Raw genomic sequence first — 22,337 nt, 5'->3', positions numbered from 1 at the left:
CAACGGTGGTGAACCTTTAAAACATCGGTCAGCTAGACAGATATATTTGAGGTGCAGGTTAGAGCATCTTTCACTGCTCTCCTTTATTTATTTATTTTTCCCACCATTCTCCTTTAAGTATTTGTTTATTTTTAAGAGAGAGAGAAAGTGTGAGAGTATGTGTGTGGTGGGAGGACAGAGGGAGAGAGAGAATCTCAAGCAGATTCCCTGCTGAGTGTGGAGCCTGCCCGGGGCGGGGGGCCTACAACGGATGTTGGCAGCAATGGCCTGCAGGCCAAATATGGCCCATCACCCATTTTTGTAAATAAAGTTTTATGGGGACACACTCACTTGTTTACATATTGTCTACAGCTTTTGAGCTACAGCAGCAGAGTTGAGTAAGTGCGATAGATACCACGTAGCCCTCAAGCCTAAAATATTACCAACTTGGGCTTTTATAGAAAAGGTTTGCCAAGCCCTGGCCTAGCTCTCTCTGACCTCTCCTCCCCTCACTTTCCCTAGGCCTCTCCACCTCAGCCCCCTGGCCTCTTCACATTGTTCAGATGCACCAAGCACGCTGGGGCTGTACACCTTGGGCCTCCGTATGATATGGTTTCTTTGCCTGGAAGGCTCTGGCCCCATGAGGCCACCCCTCTCTCTCTTACTTCCTTTGGGGATTGTTCACATGCCCCTTTATCGGAGAGGACTTTGCTGGCCATCCCCTTGTGAAATAGCAGCCCCCCTCATTCTGGTGCCCATATCTGCTTTGTCCATCTTCTTAGCACTTAGTAGAAACTAAGATACTAGTTTTTTGTTTAACACCACCCCCCAATAGAAAATAAGCTCCAGGAGAGAGAGACTTATTTTTGTTTCCCCCAATTTGCTGAATTAATTAATGAGTAATTGTTTAACAACAGATGGATGGATGGATGGATGGATGGATGGATGGATGGGTGGATGGATGGATGGATGATGGATTCCAGGTATAAAGCTAACAGAGATTTACTGGCTAGAATTCTATATCTCAAGTCCAAATTCCAGCAGGTAAGAAAAAGCTACTCATAGGTCTGGTGTCTACAGGGGGTAACGTCTTCTATCTGTGGCAGTAAATGCCCAAAAGATGCTGTAAATAGGGCTGACAGACTGCTACCATGGTCTTCCTACATGAGGCAGATGATCTGAGTCACAAGGGAGTTTTTAACCACCAGTTTTCCAAGTGCCATCCCAAATTCACTGAATTAGAATCTTGGGGTAGTGGGACTGCTGTCTGCCTTGAGGGACTCACCTCTGCCTGAGGGATACCATCTGGGTCACATTCTGTAGTGGAGGATTATTAGAATCACTTGGTTGGTGGGGAGCCCCAGGGTATGAGGTCATGTTACAGGGTTTGGGAATTCACAAGATACTCAGAGTTTTGAAAGGTCTATGAAAGAGTGACAGGAGAAGGCTTGATGGGGCAAAAGAGAAGAGAAAGTCTGTGGGTGGGTATCAGGTGGCTGGAGGTGGCACCATAGTGCTCCCATTTCCCCTGTCCACACCCCTGACAGGCTGTGTAGTAACTGCCTCTTGTCCATCTCTAAACAGAGGTGGCCTCTTGCAGAGCGGGGACTGTCCCTATATAGAGCCTAACACAAAATAGTTGTTTGCGGAATGAAGGAAGGAAGGAACAAATGAACTAATGCCTAGAGAGTACTCAAATGAGATCGGTAATCTTCCAGATCCCTTGATATAAAGACCAAAGAGGAAGTTGACTGGCAGGAAGATTGGCATTCATAAATAATAATGTGTAGGAGGGGTAATAGAATTTCAGCTGGCTTAAAATAGAATTCCCTGTGTCTTCTTGGGCAAGTCTCTTGACCTCTCTGGGCCTCACTTTCTTCATTTAAAAACAGACTCAAATTAAGTGATCTCTAAGTTTACTTAAGGCTCCAAAGTTCCAGCCTACGATTTATGAGCTTAATAAACATTTGAATAGTTGGATATCTAGCCTGAGACATCTGTATACTTGGAGATTATATTTTTGTGGCTGCATCAGTGAGGTCTGCTTTCTAGGATCTAGAAGGCAAAATATCTGCTCAAGTTCATTTTCATCAGGACTTGAATGAATTTTGGCCATTCTTCTTCTGCCTGGCTCTGTGGAATCTACTGCCTAGCCAGCATTTTAATTTTAGAGTTTTATATTTTACGAGGAGTTTATTCACCCCTTAAAAGCTGATCCTATACATAGGGTATGCGGTCTCCACTTGGTAGCACATGAGCCAAGCTCGTAGGCATAAACTATAGCATTTGTCTCCGGCTGGAAGGTGACGTCTGCTCCCACCAGTTAAGTATGATTTTGTTATGCCTAGTCTGCACAACCAAGTCTATTATAACAGCTGAACTAAAGCATTTCTTTTTGAAGAGATTCTTTTTACAACTCTCAAATGAATTTGTGAATGATATACATGAAAGGAAAGCAACTGACCAGCATCTCTCATGAACATAGAGGCAAACATCTTCAAAATGTTAGCAGATGGACTCCAACAATTTATAAAATGAATGCACTTCATCCAATATTAATAATAGCTTTTTAGTTAGCATGACCGTGCACAGGCACGATGCTAAGCTCTTCTCTTGTATCACCTCATTTAATCCTTGCGAGAACGTCAGGAGCTAGGAAAATGTTCACATTTTACAAATGAGGAATCCAGAGCAGAGGAATTAATTTGTCCAAAGTCACAAAGCGAATCAGAAATGGCACAGTTTCTGACTCCTGAAGCCATCCTCTGAACCACTACATTGTATACAAAAGTTCAAACACAGGAAACCTGGAAGAATAAAAATGTATGTGTGGGTATGTACCACCCCAAGACAGCACTATTCCCATTTTGATGTATTTCATTCTGGATTTGTTTGTTTCACTTTCTAGCCTCTACCATTCTTTGTATATGGTTTCATATCCTATACCTCCCATTTATTACAATAGCAGCATTTTCCAAAAGTTTTCCAAGCTCTTTAGACAATTATTAAAACCAGCATATAAACCCTGTGCAGCCCTCCCGTTATTTCCAGGACCCTTTCAAACTATTTCAATTGGCTTCTTGCTGGGGGGATTTTGCTGCTTAAAAAATTTCTACAGTGAGTTTCTTAGTACACAGGGTATTTCTGTATTTTGAGTCATTTCTTCAGTACCTGCTTTGTCCTGGTCTCCTCTGGCTGCCATAACAAAATACTACAGATTGTGTGGCTTCCACAACTGGAAGTTTATTTCGCACAATTCTGGAGCCTGAAGTCCAAGACTGTGGTTGGGTTTTTGTGAGGACCCTCTTCCAGACTTGCAGAGAACCACTATCTTGCTGCATCCTTACATGGCAGGGAGAGACAGAGAGATCTCGTCTCTCTCTTGTCTCTTTTAAGGGCACTAATCTCATTCATGAGGGTTTTCAGGGACAGAATCCTTTCTGGATTGTCACATTGTCATCCTAGTCAGGATGACTGGGCCATGGGGCAAGATGTTCATTGGGCGTCAGTCATGGGTGTTGAATGGTACCACACCACCAAGAATCATGCAGCCCCGAGTGCCAGCTGTGCCCATTGAGACTCATGGATGTGAGTTATGAAGCATTATGGTGACAGGAACACCCAGGACCCGTCTCCCTGTGTGAGAAATAAAATGTCACCAGTCATATTGGAAGTGACCCGCATGACACTACATGCCACATGCACAAATCATAAAGTCATTCCTTAAAGGGGCATTTTGTAGGAGGACTTTTTCAAAGAAGTACGTGAAATCCACCTGGTACTTTCCTGTAATGATCTTCACTCCTCCCAAACCTCAGCTGAGCATCAAGAGCCCTTCCTTGTGGCTTATTAGTAAGTCCAAACATTTGACAGAACAGCCTTCTTTTTAACAGAATATGTTTATTTCTCAGAGACGCCTCTTATGTTCTGTTCAAGTCATTTAACAAGAAGACCTCTTGTTGCCTTTTTGACCTGTTTTATGCACTTCCTCAGAGCTTTACTTCCTGCTGTATATGCAGCAGACAGGTTAAAGGAAGGAGCCTGTTGGAGTGACCTCCCGCCCTGGGGACATAAGACGCTTCGTGGCTTCCTTGCTCCAAGCAGAAGGAAGTCATTTTTCTCTGCATTATTTCTTCCCAGCCAACTTCTTCACAGCCATGACCTGACATCCTACAAGGCTCATTTATCACACTTCAGGCTCCTGCTGCTGCTAATACTGGCTTCAGCTTGGAAACAGGATCAGATCCCTTTTCCAGAAACTACTTACTTCAGTCACTACCTGTGTTCCTTGTACAGATCTCAATGGCTCTTGGGATAGTGGCAACCATGGCGCCCTTCCCTTCCCTCTGCCACTACCGTGGGGGTGGGTCTCTGAAGGTGCCGGTTGCCACTCAGGCAGGGAGAATCTGAGGAGCCTCTGGTCCAGGCACCCTTGGACTCCATTTCAGGCTCTCAAATTTATATCTCAGTTACAGACTTCTTGAGTTAATTAATCCAATTCCCCTTGCCTGTTCTGATCCCATGCCTCTCCCTTCTCCTTTGCCTGGCCATCATGATCATGGTCACCATCTATTGAGACCTCCTCTGTGCCAGCCACTGTGCCAAGCTCTTTACGTATCTGTAACCCACAGCCAGCTTGCTTTTTCCTTGACACCAGGCTCAGTACAGTGTCACATTCCAAATGATATTAGTCTACCCTCTAAGAAGAATTGAAAATTAAGTGAAAATTTTATTCTCTTTAGCACAAAAATATCAGGGGTTTCACTTTCAAGATAGCAAAATTTCTTAAAATTCTCATACTTAGTTCTTAATATTCATTTGGGTTGGCTGCTGTCCAGAAACATATTTACTTGCATTTTCAGATTCTTGAATTTTGGCTTGAGCAGGCTCTTCTCCTTCTCCCCTCTATTGTTCATTTCAAGATCTATTCTTGTTCTTCCTTCAGTCATTCTTTGCTTCTTTCAGTGTAAGTCAAATCCAAGTGGATTGAGACCTCTCCACTTTTACCCTCCCCATCACCAAGTTTATGCTACAAAGGTGCAAGAGTTGGGTGGTGCTCAGAAACCCCTTAGAAGATGAAGGAGGAATGTTAGCATGCTTATAATTTAATAGCTGCTCTTTTTATTTACACCACATGCTATCTTATCTAGTCCTGCCAAAACTCCCACAACAGAAGGGTATTTTCCCATTTTACAGATAAGGAAATGAGGTTAGGTGAGCTGGCCAAGACCACACAGCCATGGCCAGATCCAGTAGACACCAAAGCCTGGGGTATTGCTAATTACCACACTCCTGATCTCTTGAACATTTTTGACCATGGGTCACTGTCCTTTGTTACCCCAGTCATTATCCAGAGAGCTAACTCCTGTTCATTTACTCATTCATTCTCTCTTCAAATATCTGTGCCAAGCACTGGACTTGGAGTAAGGGATGATAATGCACATCAGATTTGGCTTCTGACCTTGGACTTGAAAGGTTAGAAAGGCCAACATGAGTGAATGGCTTAGTTGTAACTAGTAAACACCTGAGTCAGTTTCTTACGACTGCCATAACAACGTACCACGAGTGTGGTAACTTAAAACATCAGAAAGTCATTGTCTCACAGTTTTGGAGGCTACAAGTCCAAGATCAAGGTGTTGGTACAGCCATGCTCCCTCTGAAACGTGTAGGTGCCTCTCTTTAGTTTCTGGAGGTTTGTGGGCCATTTTCTGGCATTCCTTGGCCCATAGACATATCACTCAAATCCTCCACCTTCATACGGCACTTCTCCCTGCATGCGTGCCTCCCTCTATGTCCAAATTTCCCCTTATAAGGACACCAGTCATATTGGATTAAGGCCCACCCTAGTGACCTCATTTTAACTTGATTAGTCTATAAAGACCCTATTTCCAAGTAAGATCACATTCTAAGGTGTGGCTGTTAGGATTTCAACATATATTTTTGGGAGCACACATTTCAACCCATAACAGTATCTGACTAAATGTGTGTACACAGTTCTTTGGGGACCCAGGACAGGAAACAAACCCTATCAATCCAAGTTAGGGAAGAGCTCACAGTGCTAATTGGCCCCAAACGCTCTCCAGGAGAAGAGCACAGAGAGAGGGGAGCCAAGGGTCCTCCAGTTAGGAAGAGCATGCTGTGCTTGGCAAGGGAGACAAGCTGACAGCACATCAAGGGTGAGAGTGGGAGATGAGACTTTTATGCCTCAGGCTTAAGAGTTTGCATCTTAGCCTAGCACGCAGCAAATGAGAGCCAATGCAGTGTTCAACAAAAGTCATCTGTTTAAATTTGCCCTCAGTCTCAAAGTGGAGACTTTATAAATAGAATTTAAGCGGGATTTTGTCAAACTAGGGCTTTAATTTATTAAAACTGTAAATTCAGTCATCTTTAAAAAGAGAAGCATTGTGCCTTCCTTAGGGGCACCTGGATGGCTCAGTCTGTTCAGTGTCTGCCTTTGGCTCAGGTCATGATCTCAGGGTCCTGGGATTGAGCCACACATTGGACTCCCTGCTCAGTGGGGAGTCTGCTTCTCCCTCTGCCTCTGCTCCCCGCAACTCGTGTTCTCTCTCTCTTTCTCTCAAATACATAAATAAAATCTTTTTTTTAAAAAAAGAAGAGCATTGTGCCCTCCTTAGAACAAAGAGTAAGGAGAATGAGTGAGATCAAGCCGGGAAAGCAGTTTGAAGGCCAGTGCCCTGGGTGGGGTCCCACGAAGCCGACCGTGCACTGTGGGTTTGCTTAAGGTGGGTCAGTGGGTACTCTCATGAAACTCACCTAGGGAAGTGACCAAAACTGGATTGGGCAAAGGGGGAGAGTGGGCTGTGATGTGGGCTGTGAGCTCCACAGGGAGTTCTGGTGCTCTGATGAAAAGACAGGGCCTTGAGCCCCTGAAGTGACCAGTCACCAGATACCGGCTGCCCCCTGTCAGGGCTGCCCCCTGTAAGGGACCCGAGACGAGGCATGGGCAATTCTGATGGGGGCACCAGGCTGTCAACTCAGTTGTTTCTAAAAACCCAGCCACTAACATGAATATATTTAATAAGTTCAAACAACAACAACAACAGAAGTAGGTGTTTTATTTAAAAAAAAATAGGTGAACCTGAGAAAATCATGAGACTACTAAAGAAGTGATAAAAACCATGACTAAGGTATAAAGATAGATGTTTAGATCAAAGGAACAGAAAAAGACACAAGAAACAGCCCAACACATATAATCACTGAATGTTAGACACCCTTGTGAAAACAAGTTAACTTTAAGCTGCACCTCATACTATATACAACAATCTATTTCAGATAGGGGAAAAAATGTGACTACCAATAACGGAGAGGGAAAGTGGCCTGAGTATTTGATTGCTTGGGTGACCTTTTTCTTTGGGGAAATAAATGATCCTGGACTTGGGACAGCATTCAGTCCTGTCCCTTCTTTGTTTCTGACTTATAGGAGAAAATGCCAGAAAATCGAGGGGCAAAGTTGATTTGGGGTCTTCACACTATTTGATAAAGCAAATAAGTCAATGTTAGCCAAGCAGGAGGAAAAGCCGTGGAAATTCCACTTCATGCAAGAAGGTGTGGGCCAGGAGCAGACTGAGGACTTGTTTCTCAGTCACCCTCACATGGGCAGAGGTAACGGTTTACCTATCGCAGAAAAAAATAAAATAAAAAATACATCCTGGGCTTATCTAAATAACAAGTGATAAAATTAAGACAGTTTTTTTTTTCTGTTATGTTATATATGGCAATTTAGTGACTAGGCAAACATTTCAAACTGTTGTTCCTAAAAAGTGACTTATTAATAGAGAAAGAAATACTGACTCATTAATGACAATTATGAGCCGTGGGCAGAGGGCTGGTTTTGCTGCTCCCACCATTTGCTCCAGGAACCTTGTGAAGCATAGAGGAAAGGCAGTAAAGGGAGGGGGGCAGGGCTGATTCAAAAGCCCCCACCGTGAGATCATGTCAGACCTTCAAGTTCCTCTTCTTTTAAACTGATTCCCCACCCCTACTCTGGGGCCCCTCAAGTGAAGCCACTTTCTTCCTCCTACCCGAAATAGAAGCTCTTTGAGTCCGGGGGGCTCTGTGTGTGCACTGGGGCTCCCCACAGTGCTTTGCAAAGTGAGTACGTCATAGGAAGTTGCTGATGGTTTGAGTGAAGGAAGCCTTCTGTGGTGAACAGCAGGAAGGAGACCGGCTCAGGGAGCTTGTCATCCTTCTAAACTGTATATCAGAACCGGATTTGTGTGACTCCAAAGTGTGTGCTCTGCATCCCCCGTGGTGGGCAGCCTTGTTTCTCCCCACCTGAGCCTGAAGGGTCTGCACACTTGGCAGTGCAGTTCTGACACCTGGCAATTCTGGACCTGACACAGACTTGGCAGATTGAGAGCCCAGTGGCCCCACTGGACACCCCTCCTCAAAACGCAGTCACAAGCTCCAGGCTTCCCAGACCACCCGTACTTCTTGACCAAATGGGCTACCACCTTGGGGGTTCCTGCTACTCACCCCCCAGGTTCGTTAATTTGCTAGGATGACTCGCAGAACTCAGGAAAGTGCTATCCCGATGATGACAGTTTTATTATAAAAGATGCAAACCAGGACCAGCTAACTGAAGAGATGCATGGGATGGAGTGTAAGAGGGCCCCAAACATGAAGTTTTCACATCCTGAGGACGCGTCACCCTCCAGGCACGTCGATGTGCATCACAAACCAGGAAGCTCACGTGAACTGGAGTTTTTATTGGGGTTTCATTATGTAGGCCATCGGTTGATGGATTGATTGGTTGAAACATTGACTGTGTAATTGGACCTCCAGCTCTCCTCCTGTCCCTGGAAACCAGGCTGATATCATGTGGCTCTAAGTCTCGAACCTTTAATCACACAGTTGACCCTTCCAGCAAAGCGGGCCCCTATCCTAAGAATATCTAGTCTCCCCACCACCACCAACTCACCTCATTAGCATAAACTCAGGTGTGGTCCAAGAGGCCCACCATGAACCACAAAGACACTACCACCGAGGATCTCACAAGGGTTCAGAGGCTCCCACCCCAGGAACAAGGACAAAGACCAGCCAAATTCTTTATTATATAACATACTTTCATTAGTAACCAGGGAGGTGATGGTGGTGGTAGATGGAGGTGCCTCTCTCAAGGAGCTTCTGGTTTGCCCCTCTGGGAAAAGTGCTCCCCCCGTAGGAATCTGCCAGCACCAGGCAGCCTCCCAAACAACGCACTTTATGTTTAGAAAACACCCAGCTTCTTCCTTACCACAAGATGAAATCTATCTTTCTCTGAAAATCTGTTGAATTTCTACCCTAAGGACCTAAAATTACTCCTCCACCCTTACAACAGAAATTGGCTGCTTTTTAGAAAGTAACCGAGGAAAATGTCTCCACAAGCTGTGCCCTGGACAGTGTCACCCACCTGAGATCAAAGAGTGGGATGCAGTCCGGTCCCCTCTCAGGGACTGTTGGGTGGAAAAGAAAGGGCAAGACTTTGTCTGGCCTGAGAGAAATCTTACTCATTCATTTGATGTGGTCCCTTTACTTCTCATGTGCCTGGAGGTTGCCCTCACCAGAACCTCTCTGCTTATTTTGAAATTATTTCAAACATAAAAATGTTGAAAGAACGGGACGAAGAACTCCCATAGTGCCTTCACTTAGATCCCCCAGGAGTTGTGTAGCCGGCGTGCAGGGGGACAGGAGCACCTGGCCACGGGGGCCCCACACAGACCAGGTTTCGCCACTCACCACCTGCTGACAAAATCCAAAGGCAGAGAAACAGTGGTGGCAAAACATGGAAGGGACTTATTATTTCAGTGAGGCCAACATGGGAAGACAGTGGACTAGCACCTCAAAGACTGCCTCCAAAGTGCTGAAAATACGTCTAGGTTGATGTAAGGAAAATGTGGGGCAAGGTGGGTGGGTACTGTGCAGGTAGGCCGTGAAGGTCAAGTGAATCACTGTCTTGGGGCCAGTCATGGGGTCTGGCTGGCTCAGGGCAGGTCCTGTTACTTGAGGGGGGTAGTTTCTGTGTTTCCATTCCCATCGTGGGATGCTTTGCCCACAGGGCCTTTTGCCTGAGTTAAGAGATAAACCAGGGCGGGGGGGGGGGGGGGGGAGATGAGCTGGGAAGAAATTAGAACTTAATTAGAAAGTTAGAAGTCGAAAAGGAGGTAGTTAAGTCCTCTCTCAGTTCAGATCTATCACATGCCATATTTAGTAGCTCTGTCTTTTTGGCCACACACATGTCCGTTGTCATTAATCTTTTTCTGATTTATTTGAAAGCAAGCTGCAGCAACACTACTCCATCACCCAAAATACTCCAGTGTTTATTCCCCCACAAGGACACTCTCCTACATAACTAGCCTGCAGCCATACAAAGGAGAAAGCCAGAACTGCTGGGACACTTACCCTCTGAATCAGAATAGCCATTCAGATTTCACCAACTGTTCTTCCAATGTCTACTTTTCCTGTCTGGCCCAGGGGCACAGGCTGCATTTAGTCGTCATGTCTCTGTGGTCCCCTCCAGTGCAGAAGAGTTCCTTGGGCAGAAAGACAGGAGGCCTTTTCAAGGAGGTGGAGCAAAGGGAACCCCACACACACACTGTCGGAGGGAATGCAAACTGGTGTGGCCATTCTGGAAAAAAAAGTATGGAGCTTCCTCAAAAAGTTAAAAATAGAACCGCCCTATGATCCAGCAATTCCACTTCTGAGTATTTATCAGGAGAAAATGAAAACACGAATTCGAAAAGATGTATTCATCCCCATGTTCATGGCAGCATTATTTATAATAGTCAAGATATGGAAGCAACCCAAGTGTCCATCCATAGATGAAGGGATAAAGAAGAGGTGGTGTATATACTCAGCCATAAAAAAATGGAACTTTGACATTTGCAATGACATGGATGGAACTAGAATGTATTATGCTGAGTGAAATAAGTTCAAGAAAGACAAATACTGTATGGTTTCACTCATATGTAGAATCTAACAAATCTAACAAATTAAAACAAAACAAAAAGCCAACCTTATAGATACAGAGAACAGATTGATGGTTGCCAGAGGGGAGATGTGGTGGGGAGTGGGCAAAATGGGTGAAGGCGGTCAAAAGGTACAACCTTCCAGCTATAAAATAAATAAGTCATAGGATGTAAGGTACAGCATGGTGACTATGGTCCATAATACAGTGTTGTATATTTGAAAGTCGCTAAGAGATTAAATCTTGAAAGTTCTCATCACAAGAAAAAAAAATTTGTAATGATGTGTGGCGTTGGATGGTAACTAAACTTATTGTGGTGATCATTTCGTAGTGTGAACAAATATTGAATCATGTTATATGCCTGAAACTAATATGATGTTATGTTAATTACACATCAATTAAAAAAAAATAGGTAACAGTTACCAAAAAAAAAAAAAAAAGAATACAGACCTTTTATTCTATAGGTCTCTGGGAAGACCCCTCACCCTGGGTCGTATAACTAGACCTGGCCATGAACTCTTGGCAGGAATCTCAGAAATGATGCTGCACTCTTCTCGGTACATCAAGGTGGGAGGCATGATTTGTTTACATGTTCTACGACCGATGATGTTAACCTTGATAACCTGATCATTTGTGTCTGCCAGGTATGTGTGTGTGTGTGTGTGTGTGTGTGTGTGTGTGTATGACTAGAATCTGAGGGAAGATACACTGAGACTATGTCAATATCCTATTCATCATCAGACCTCCACCCTCCAGCTCTGTCATCCGTTGATGAATCATGCCTGAACCAACCAACCAACACTGAGTTTATTGCCAAATGGTGATTTCCCATTTCCATCCTTTCTTCTACTACATTTACTAGATGGCATTCTACTGTAATGAAGAATATTCCCTTCTGCCCCATTTATTTATTTATCTGTCTGTCTCAGATTCTGTTTTATTCAGTGGAATGTAATCCATTCCTATGATTATATTATATATTTTTGTTTTTAGTTTTTATTTCTATTTTTTTACTATTATTTATTTAAATTCAATTAATTAACATATAGTGTATTATTAGTTTCAGAGGTAGAGTACAGTGATTCAGTGATCAGTCTTATATAACACCCAGCGCTCATTATATCACGTGCCCTCCTTAATGTCCATCACCCAGTTACTCATCCCCCTGCGCCCCTCCCCTCAAGCAACCCTCAGTTTGTCTCCTATGTATTCCTATCGTTAGATATTTTTATACTTAGATGTCCCAGATCTGTCCTGTGCCAGCCCCTTTAAGCTAATACTGTTTCCCTGTTATATACCCCAACATCCTCTAAACACTTCCCTTTTTTTCTAGGACAAAAAGATATTCCAGGCTTATCTTGTACTTTCTTTGCCCCAGCCCCGGAATCAGCCATTTCTCCAAGGATCCCTGGATTCATCCTCTCTCTCTCTCTTTAAAGATTTATTTATTTATTTATTTATTTATTTATTTATTTATTTATTTATTTGAGAGAGAGAGGGAAGGGGCACACTTCCCTCTGAGTGCAGAGTCTGACACTTGGCTCTATCTCACGACCCTGAGATCATGACCTGAGCCAAGATCCAGAGTCAGATTAACTGACTGAGCCACCCAGGAGCCCCCCCCCAGGTCCTTTTAGTGGAGAAGGGTATTTGGAAACTAAGACTCAAAGTTTGGTATGCAAATGACCATCTGGGTGTCATTGACCTCAAGCTCTTTCAGTACACATAAGACTCTCAATGGTACATGCTCCCACTCCTGGGTGTACTTGTGCTCCCAGGCTCTCTCTCCCGCTCTCTAAAACCATGAGTTCTCACCAATTCTTTCAGTTCCAATCCCTCACCTAAGGGTCCACTCAAGCCTTCTCCTCTCCATATTTCAAGTACTTTCTCCATCATTAAGAAGCCCATTTCCCATCATCTTTAATATATTTACTCCTTTGCTGAAGCTCCCTGTAGATAAACATTATCTTCGCCTCTCCAGCATCTCTGCCCCTGGCCCCACCTCCTCCTTTGCTGTGTTCCTGGCTTTGCAGCCACTGCCAACCCCTCTACCTCTCGACTTTGGCCTTGGTCCTACCGTGTGCTCCAAGGGGAGGAAAAAGTAAGAGACAAAAAAGTAGAAAAGGACATCAGGGTTTTGTTTTGCTTTTCAAAGCTTTCTTTGTTTTTACAAAAGCACCAGAATGTCCAATGGAGCTCTAAAGGCAGGTGTCTGCCTCCTAACCCTCTTCCATTTGCAGAAACTACAGATTTATTCATTTATTTATTTTTTATTCATTTAGTTTATGTTCTTCATTTATTCACTATTTTGTATGGAGATAACAAAAATAGTGGAATCACTTGGCTAGACTGATCTTCCTGCAGATGACAATGGTAAAATCTGAACAAAATAACAAGGAAATGGTCTTGAAAGCCCTGGAGAGTGACCATAACTAGCAGACTGGAGGGAAACCTGCTCTTTAGAGCAGAACTGCAAATTTCTGGCTTTTTGCCTGAGGGCACTTTCCAAGCCCGGAGGGATGGGAAGGACAGACAGTTGCCCCTTACTGGCTTGAGGCATTGGAGGATAGAATTTAGGGCTGACAGAGAGGCCAGAAGATTTAGGAAAATCCTGGAGAAGAGGGAGCCACCAAAGGAGTGAACCCTGAAATAGAAATTTAATTTTAATTTTTCTTTAATTTTCAGAAGCATCAAAATACATAAACTATTTAGGAATAAATTTAACAAAAGACCTGCAAAACTATACACTGAAAAGAACAAAACACTAATAAGAAAAATTAAAGAAGAGTAAAATTAAGTGGAGAGATATTGGCATGTTTGCGGATTGGAAGACTCCACGCTGTTAAGACGTCAATTCTCCCCCACTAAGCTATAGATTTAACACAATCTCAATCATGATTCAGCAGGCATTTTAAATAGAAAGTGACAAGCTGATTCAAAAATGTATATGGAAATGCAGAGACCGAGAATAGCACAATAATCTTGGAGAGGAGATGGTAAAAGGTTTATGCTATTTGACTTTAAGATCTCCTCTAAAGCTATAGTAATGCAGACAGTGTGGAACTGGCAGAGTAAAAACAAAGATCAATAGATCAGGAGTGAAAGTCCAGAAATAAATCTAAACTTATATGGCCAATTGATTTTGACAAAGGCAGCAAGACAATTCAACTGGAAAATGAAAGTCAACAACCACTGCTGAACAACCATAGACCTTTAAGAGAAAAAAGTAAATTTTGACCCCTACCTCACACCATACACACAAATCAATTCAAGATGGATCACAGACCTAAAAGGATAAGTGAAAACTATAAAGTTTATAAAAGAAAATAGGAGAATATCTTCATGATTTGGAGGCAGGCAAAGATTTCTTAGACAGTATGCAGAAAGCTCTGACCATAAAAGAAAATTTTGATAAGACTTTATCAAAAGAAACTAACAAGGAAATTAATAATAGGCACAGTACAGACCTGGAGGAAGTATTTATAAAACACATACAAAGTACTTCTATCTAGAATCTATAAGGATCACCTATAACTCAATAATAGAAAGACAACACAGAAAAATGGGCAAAGGATTGGAACAAATACTTCACAAAGGAAGATACATGAATGGCCTGATGAAAACATGCTCAATATCATTAGTCATCAGGGAGATGCAAATTAAAAGCACAATGAGATACTATACATAACCATCAAAATGACTAATATTAAAAAGACTTCTAACACCAAATGTTGGTGAGGATGTAGTGTAATGGATATCTCATATATAACAATGGAAATATAAAACAGAATGATCTTACCGCTTCTTAGAAAGTTAAACATACATTTACCTTTGACACAGTAATTACAACTCCTAGGTATTTGTCCAAAGGAAATGGCAACATATGTACACAAAAAGATCTGTACAATAATGGTCATAGTACTTTTATTCACAGTAGCAAAAAATAAGAAATAGCCCAGGTATCTAGAAACAGGGGAATGAATTATATACATTAAATGTTTCCATCTATATCGTTCTAGAACAGGTGAAACTAAGCAAAAATGGGAGGGAAAATTGGTTGTCTAGAATTAGGGTTGCCATGAGCGTGAGGGTTGACTGGGAAGGGATATGAGGGAACTTTCTGAGTGTCTTGAAAAGTTCTGTATCTTAATTATTGGCATGTGGATTACACACAAACTGTATAGCTAAAATGTGTGCATTTTAATGTCTATAAATTTTACCTTAAAAGAACTGTAAAAAGTGGTAATAGTTGGGTGGCGATTGGGGCGGGGGGAAGTCAGTGGCAGAATGGATGAAGCAAGAATGGTTGAGTGTTTGTAATTCTTGAAGCTGGGTGATGTGTACATAGGGGTTTATTATGCTATTCTTTTGACTTCACTGAACTTCATACATGTTTGAAATTTCCAGTAATTATAGGGGTTCCAGTCCTGGAGAAATTAGACATAGGACAGTAAGTTTCATTTGGGGCAAGGAAGCCTCTACATTTAAAAACACCAGAGGCTGGGACTCCAGGTGGGGCTCGGGAGTGACATGAGGGATTCATAATATAATGATATGAGTGGACAGAGCAATGAAGAGGGTCATTGGCAGGAGAAATGGGTGGAAATAATGACAAAATGGTCAACTTCACAGTCGTGAGCTCTGCCTCTTATCTGTGTCCCTCTTGCTGTAGGTCCCATTGATCCCAGCCTTCTTCCCCATCCCAAGACCACAGTTCTGATTCCTGCACTGATTTGTTACAGCTGTTAACTTGTGCTTTCCCTATCTATCTCATATAGCAAGAGTTGACTGCTCACTCTGATGGGCATTTGCTTCCCTAATGGGGAAGGGATCTTTTAGCTTTATCACGGCATAGAGTTGAAGAGGGCTGGCAGGAGGCAGAGCTGGACCAATGCATGTGGGTGCCCAGGCAGACCAATAATTTGGCATTTCTTTAAAACAGTACTATTTAAATAGGAGTTTAACATTTTATTAGTGAAAATAGGAGTTTTAAAAATTTGCCTTTGATGCTCCATTGGGAGTGGGCTCAATTTACCAATCACATGTGCAACCGTATGAGAGACCCGAACTAAACTGAAACTAACATGATTTCAGAACTAGGTGGGACCTCATAGATGGGCTTCCAGGCAGCTGCCCAGTGGGCCTCTTCTTGATCCAGCTCTGGCTCGAGGCCAGGAAATGATGGCATCAGGCCATGGGCAGGCTGATTTCTGATCAAGAAGAAAGCAGGAATAGGAGGGTTCCTAATTTCTTGTCAACACTCTGTTTCCTGTGGCCATGCTTCTTATGTGGAAAGTAGGCCACTTAATCCATTAATGTGAGTCTCATCCCTTCTGCCTTGCCCAGCCCCAGCACCCCATGAAGCAGCTTGGCCTAGTAGAAATCCTCAGAGTCCCCTGGCTCTGGGTTCAAAACCCCGGCTTAATTCCATGAGCTATGTAACGCACATCAGTTTGGTCATCAGCCAAATGGGGATGTAACACTGCCTTCCTGTGTTGTATGGATTCCATGAAATGGTAATGTATGCAAGGTGCCTGGAATGCCTACTACAGACCCTCAGCAATGCTGGCTAAATTGGAAGGCATTCAGATGGTGCTTTTACATGGCGGATGCTCAGTAATTATTCATTGGCTTGGTTGGGGTGGGCTACAGAAGCACAGAATCTGTGCTCTTTGCCTCCGCTGCATTTTCTGCTTTGCTCCTACTCTCTCCTCTCAGTTTCTCTGTCTTTTACCAAACTATCCATTTATCAGATAGAGACCACTGTGCACTGAGCCTAGCACTAAGTGCTAAAGAACCAGAGATAAATGAGAAGTTAAGATGGAACCCCACCCTAGCGAATCATACTTCTGGGGGCCACATGAGGACTGTGGGAATCTAGAAGGGGGCATTCCTGAATCATGGCTCTCTATTCTCCTCCCCAGGATGTCATTGCCTCCATCCTGATGAGCGGACGGATCGGGCCCAACATCCAGCTGGCTGAGTGCTATGGGCTAAGGCTAAAGCACATGAAGTCAGATGAGATCCACTGGCTGCACCCACAGATGACGGTGGGGGAGGTGCAGGACAAGTACGAGTGTCTGCACGTGGAAGCCGAGTGGAGGTAGGAGAAGAGCCCTGGGCTCTTGAGTTGGGGGAGATGAGTGTGGAGTGGGAAGGCTCTGGGAAGTCCTTCCTTGGATCACTTCCTAACCTCTGAGAATCTTCTAGAAAATCTGAGTGCCATTTTAGGCCTAGTCCTCTTGCAGCATCCAATGCATGTATTGGCCAAGGCCTAACATGGGCTCACAGCACATCCCCCTCCCAGGACAGATATCAGGAACATCCCCAGGCAGGATGCTCTTGGTATTATGGAGAAGGAGGGCAGGGAAGATGGAGAACCAGGTCAGGCACTGATCTGCAAACCTAAGGAAAACAGTTGCCATGAGGGGGAAGAGTTGGAGAGTCAGGACTGGTGTTGACTACCACCTGCTGGCCTCCATGGTCCTCCACGGTCCTCCACCTGACAACAGAGGAGGGAAAGAAGAAGCAAGTCCTGAATGGGTGGCCATCGGCCTCATGGGCAGACCCTTACATGACCAGCTTCCCTGTGTCAACCAGAGAGTCTGAACTTCCTGTCCCAGGTATGACCTTCAAATCCGCTACTTGCCAGAGGACTTCATGGAAAGCCTAAAAGAAGACAGGACAACGCTACTTTATTTTTACCAACAGGTAGAAGTATTTTATCTTCCTGTCCCCAGGGTCCTATTACTCATCCTCACCTGGGGAGAGAGAAAGACAAAGCTCAGATTTGGAAGGTCCCAGTCTAGGAAAAGATGCCTCCGTCCCTAGTCAGAGGTTCCAACCCTGGTTCTCTCACGGTTCACTGAATGCTGGCTCACCCCGCCCCATATGCACAGCTCCTTTTGGACTTTGCTGGTCACTATTTACTGCCCAGGAGACCTGGTGGTGAGCAGACAAAGCAGGTCCAAAGAGAATTGGTAGTCTTAGCACACAGACTCTCACACACCTGGCTTCTAGCCCACTCTGCCACCTACTTACCCAGGATTCCTCCCCTGGCTTAACTTACCTACCTGAAGCTCTTTCCTTTTCTTGAAGATAGAGATGATAATAATATTTACTTTAGAGGGTTGTTGTGAGGACCAAATTATATCATTAGCAGGATGCTGACGAACCGGCTCTCTGAAGAAAAGAATCTCTGGTTTATAGCACGTGCCAGTTTCCATGGTGTAAATATTTCCCCACCATGGCATTTTTCGAGTTACCAGTATGATATCATACAACTTGAAAGACTTCAGAAGATTTAATACCTGGCTTTCATGAGCTGTTTGGAGCTGCTGTAACACGTCACTGGCTGTAATAAGGCAGGTAGTGTGCCTAGCACAGGACGGGACACAGTGAGGGCTGAGGACGTGTGAGCCTGCTGCCACTGTTGATTGTCTGGTCCCTGCTTCCACCTGTATCTCCCTCCTGGTTTGCTGGACCTAAAGCCAAACTCTGACTTTAGAGTGGATGACATCTGTCACTACTTATCAACAAGACTTTGAATAAATGATTGGCTCATCCCCAAATTTTAGTTTCTTTATCTCTCAAGTGAAGAGTGGAGAGGAGAATCCGAACTCCAGCCTCATAAAGCCATGAAAGAATGTGTCTGGAAGCACTTTCAAAAATCTGAAGGCCTTGGCCTCTGGAGGCATGATTCTAGAAGGCTCTGGAGGGAGGCAGAGCAGAGGGTGGGTCTCCCCCTCTGCTCTTTTTTGGCTACACGTTTTTGCATGGTGGGGTGTGTGAGAGAGAGACATCTTGGGGCTGCAGGATTATATTCAAAGTTCCCACCATCTCCTGGGGCCTCTGTTCAGGGAAATGGGGAAGGAGGGCGTGACTCTCAACCTTGGCCTTTCTCCTCACCAGCTACGGAATGACTACATGCAACGCTATGCCAGCAAGGTCAGTGAGGGCATGGCCCTGCAACTAGGCTGTCTGGAGCTCAGGTATGTGGCTTCAAGGACCCTCCAGGGACTGGAGTTCTTGGCCAGCTTGGACTTGCCTCCAGGGTGGGAAACAAGAGTGGGTGCATGAAGGGGGGGTGACAAATGGTGGCTGACAGAGTGCAAGGTGCTTGCCATCTGGTCCTTGGAATAGAAGGGCCAGCCCCATCTCTGGTCCCCTGCTTCCTTTGGCTGCCACAGCCCTTGCCTCCAGACTGCCTGCTTCTTCCATCTATCTGCCATTCAGTAAATGTTTCTTTGAGCACTAGGCAAGGTCCTGGGAGATATTCGAATGTTGGGTTTCCATCTGTGTTGTTCACTGCTATGTCTCCAGCTGTAGTAGGCATCGATAAATATGTATAGAATTAGCAAGTCATGCAGAGATGCCCTCAAACTTCCGGGTCTGGTCTGGGAAGTGACAGGTGTGTCCACAGTTGCTTATAACACAAGGCAAAATAAAACAGGTGCCAAACATACACATATATAGAAGCCCTTAATTCTGCCTGAGGGATCAGGAAGAGAGGATCTGAACTTCCCAGGAAGGATAAATCCCATCCGGAGACAATGGGGGGAATTGGGGGTGGAGAGAGCGCATTCCAGGCTAAGGGATCAGTGAAAAGAAAAGAACAGACCAGAAGGTAGTGGGAGATGAGCAGGGGAGGTCAGTTGGACCCAAGCATGGAAGACTGAGTGATAGTCTAAGAAATAGGCCTTATTCTTGGCTGTCGAAGCATTCGGGGCAGAGGAGGGTGGTGTGGTTAAAGCTGTGCCTAGCATTTTCTTGACCAGAGCAGACCGTTCAGTTTCACCACCTGTTTTATCCATCCATTCCTTCTTCTGTAAAACGGGAAGGATGATAACAGTAGTAACCCTATAGAATTGTTGTAAGGAATTAATGAGTTAATGTATTTAAAGTACTTACAACGATAGGGACAGAATATTCAGTGATTATTTATTGTTTGTATAACTTTTTTTCTCTTTACCCTTATTTATTATTTGTTTATTTTTAATAGACATTTTTTTTAGAACAGTTTTAAATCCGACGTGAAGCTGAGAGGAGGGTATAGAACTTGCCCATATGCCTCCTGCCCCCACACATGCACGGTCTCCCCACTACCAGCATCCCCCACCAGCGTGGTACATTTGTTACAATCGATGAATGTACATCGACACATGGTTATCACCCAAAGTCCGTAGTTTTCATTGGGGTTCATTCTTGATGTGCATTGTATGGATTTTGAGAAGGATATGTTGTCCTGTATCCCCCATTACAGTGCCATATGGAGTAGCTTCACTCCTCTAAAACCCTCTGGGCTCCACATCTTCATCCCTCCCACTCCCAACTCCTGGCAACCACTCACATTTTTACTATCGCCATATTTTGCCTTGATTTTCAGAACGTCATATAGTTGGGATCATACCTAATTAATTTTTTATTGATTGCTTGGAAGTGCTCTGTAAATGCCAAATATTTTATCTATATGTCCCCCTCTAAATTAAAATGTGAAATTCATGGACCACATGCTACCTTCCCAGGGTGAGGAACCAAGTAGTCTCCCCTTCACCTGAGACACCCAGGACCACTGCCCACTCCCAGCAGAGCCCCAGAACAGTGTGACCTAAAAACTCAGAGTGAATGTGTACCCCAAGAGTAATTGAATAGTAACTGATAATAAGTAAAGATTAGAGAAAGAATACTCAGCTTACTTCAAAAGACATTTTGTCTCATAGTTAATTTATAAATGTTGGCAATGAGTTAATATTTCTGTTGCTTTTTAGAAGAAAAACATAGTCAACTGGATTTTGCATAGATGCTTCCTTACCTTCTGCCGGTCTTATCTGGGCATCAGTCATGGGCCTGTGCCTGCCCGTGCCTTGCTTTCCACCTAGTGTTAGCCAGTCAGAATGGCAGACATAGGCGTCACAGAACCAGCCAGCCAGATCCCATGGGGCTTCTCCTAGCTGGTGCAGCCTCATTCGGTGAAGGCATTGAGGAAGGTTGGGGATCATCAGATGCCCACTGATAGCAGCTGAGATGGGGCTCAGCACAGAAGACTGTGAAGCCCAGTCTCTGGGGAAACTGGTACATCCGATAAGTGGTGGTGACTGGTTCTCCCAGACATCCCAAAGATCTTCCACTGCTCCAAACAGTAGAAACACACAGATCATGACACACTGAGGGATTGGTACCTTTATGAAAAGTAACACTGTAACTATCTTCAAGGGCAACCAATGATAGAGGGAGTGGGCTGGATTGCAGGAGATGGAAATGACCTAGGTGTGCTCCCTGAACTTCCCCTCACCCCCTTTTTTTAAAGATTTATTTATTTATTCCAGAGGGCGGGGGAGAAAGAGGAGAGGCAGAGGGAGAGGAGAGATAATTTTTTTTAAGTTTATTTGTTTATATATTTCACAGAGAGTGTGAGGCAGAGAGAACACAAGCAGGGGGAGCAGCAGGCAGAGGGAGAGGGAGAAGTAGACTCTCCACAGAGCAGGGAGCCTGATGCAGGACTTGATCCCAGGACCCTGGGAGCTGAAGGCAGGTGCTTAACCAACTGAGCCACCCAAGCTCCCGGAGAGACAATTTTTAAGCAGACTCCATACTGAGTGTGGAACCCAACAGAGGGCTCAATCCCACAACCCTGAGACCACAACCTGAGCCAGATGCTCAGCTGTCTGCACCACCCCGGCGCCCCAAACTTCCTTTTCTACTTTCCATATATCATCACCTCCATCATTCTAACATTGCTATTATTTTCGTGTACTTTAATTCCTCAGTGTTCATTTGAAAATTTGTTTCCCCTTCCGTTTAGCCAACCCCAATTTTTTTTTTTTACTAAGGTTTATTTAAATATCCCCATCCTTGGAACTCTTTCATCCAACCCTAGTTTCAAAGCTCATTCATTCAATTGCCATAAGCTTGGAGTCACATTAAGAGACTGCTGTCATCAGGGGCTGGGAAGCAGACCCCGCTGTGTGGCATACTCTTCTCGTTCCCTTTTCAACCTGGTAAACTCATTTTATCCTGCAGCTTTAGAAAGTTTTCTGAGCCAGCGTTGTCTGCTCGCCCTCTACACTCATAGAAAAATCTGAGAGCATGCCTGTGATGTGTCCATCACAAGCAGTATGGGGGCCATAGTTTCTTCCCACTGAGTCAGCTCCAGTGTCTTAGCATCTTGAAGGCTTCCCTTCCTCATGCCCACCGCCCCTCCCCCACCCTGCGTGGATCTGCTTACTTATGCTTTGCTCTGATTGGCTCCCGTGCACTAAATTGTGAAATCCTATCAAATCCTCGAAGTCGGCATTGGCATTTCATTTGCCTGGCACAGAATGAGAGTGCAGTATGCGTTTGAATGAATGGATAACCCTGAAAGATCTAAAATCCTCTTCTCTGATGGGCATTT

The 22,337-nt window shown here is 44.3% G+C and overlaps 1 protein-coding gene across 5 annotated transcripts in view; it reads left to right on the top strand.

The window, feature by feature from the left end:
- PTK2B (protein tyrosine kinase 2 beta) overlaps positions 1-22,337 on the top strand; it is a 121,339-nt gene that overhangs the window by 72,088 nt on the left and 26,914 nt on the right. For all 5 annotated transcript variants that reach the window (XR_571963.2, XM_008705118.2, XM_008705119.2 and 2 more), the window contains exons 3-5: positions 16,870-17,048; positions 17,569-17,656; positions 18,857-18,936. Coding sequence is in view for 4 of the 5 variants with exons in the window: in XM_008705118.2 (XP_008703340.1) it covers positions 16,870-17,048; positions 17,569-17,656; positions 18,857-18,936 (347 nt within the window). In the remaining variant the exon portion in view is untranslated. The remainder of the gene's footprint in view (positions 1-16,869; positions 17,049-17,568; positions 17,657-18,856; positions 18,937-22,337) is intronic.

This window comes from Ursus maritimus, unplaced genomic scaffold, assembly GCF_017311325.1.
Source record: "Ursus maritimus isolate PB19 unplaced genomic scaffold, ASM1731132v1 scaffold_11, whole genome shotgun sequence".
NCBI classification, from domain to species: domain Eukaryota; kingdom Metazoa; phylum Chordata; class Mammalia; order Carnivora; family Ursidae; genus Ursus; species Ursus maritimus.
Note: the sequence above shows the minus strand (reverse complement) of the source record. Positions and strands in the feature narration are given on the sequence as shown.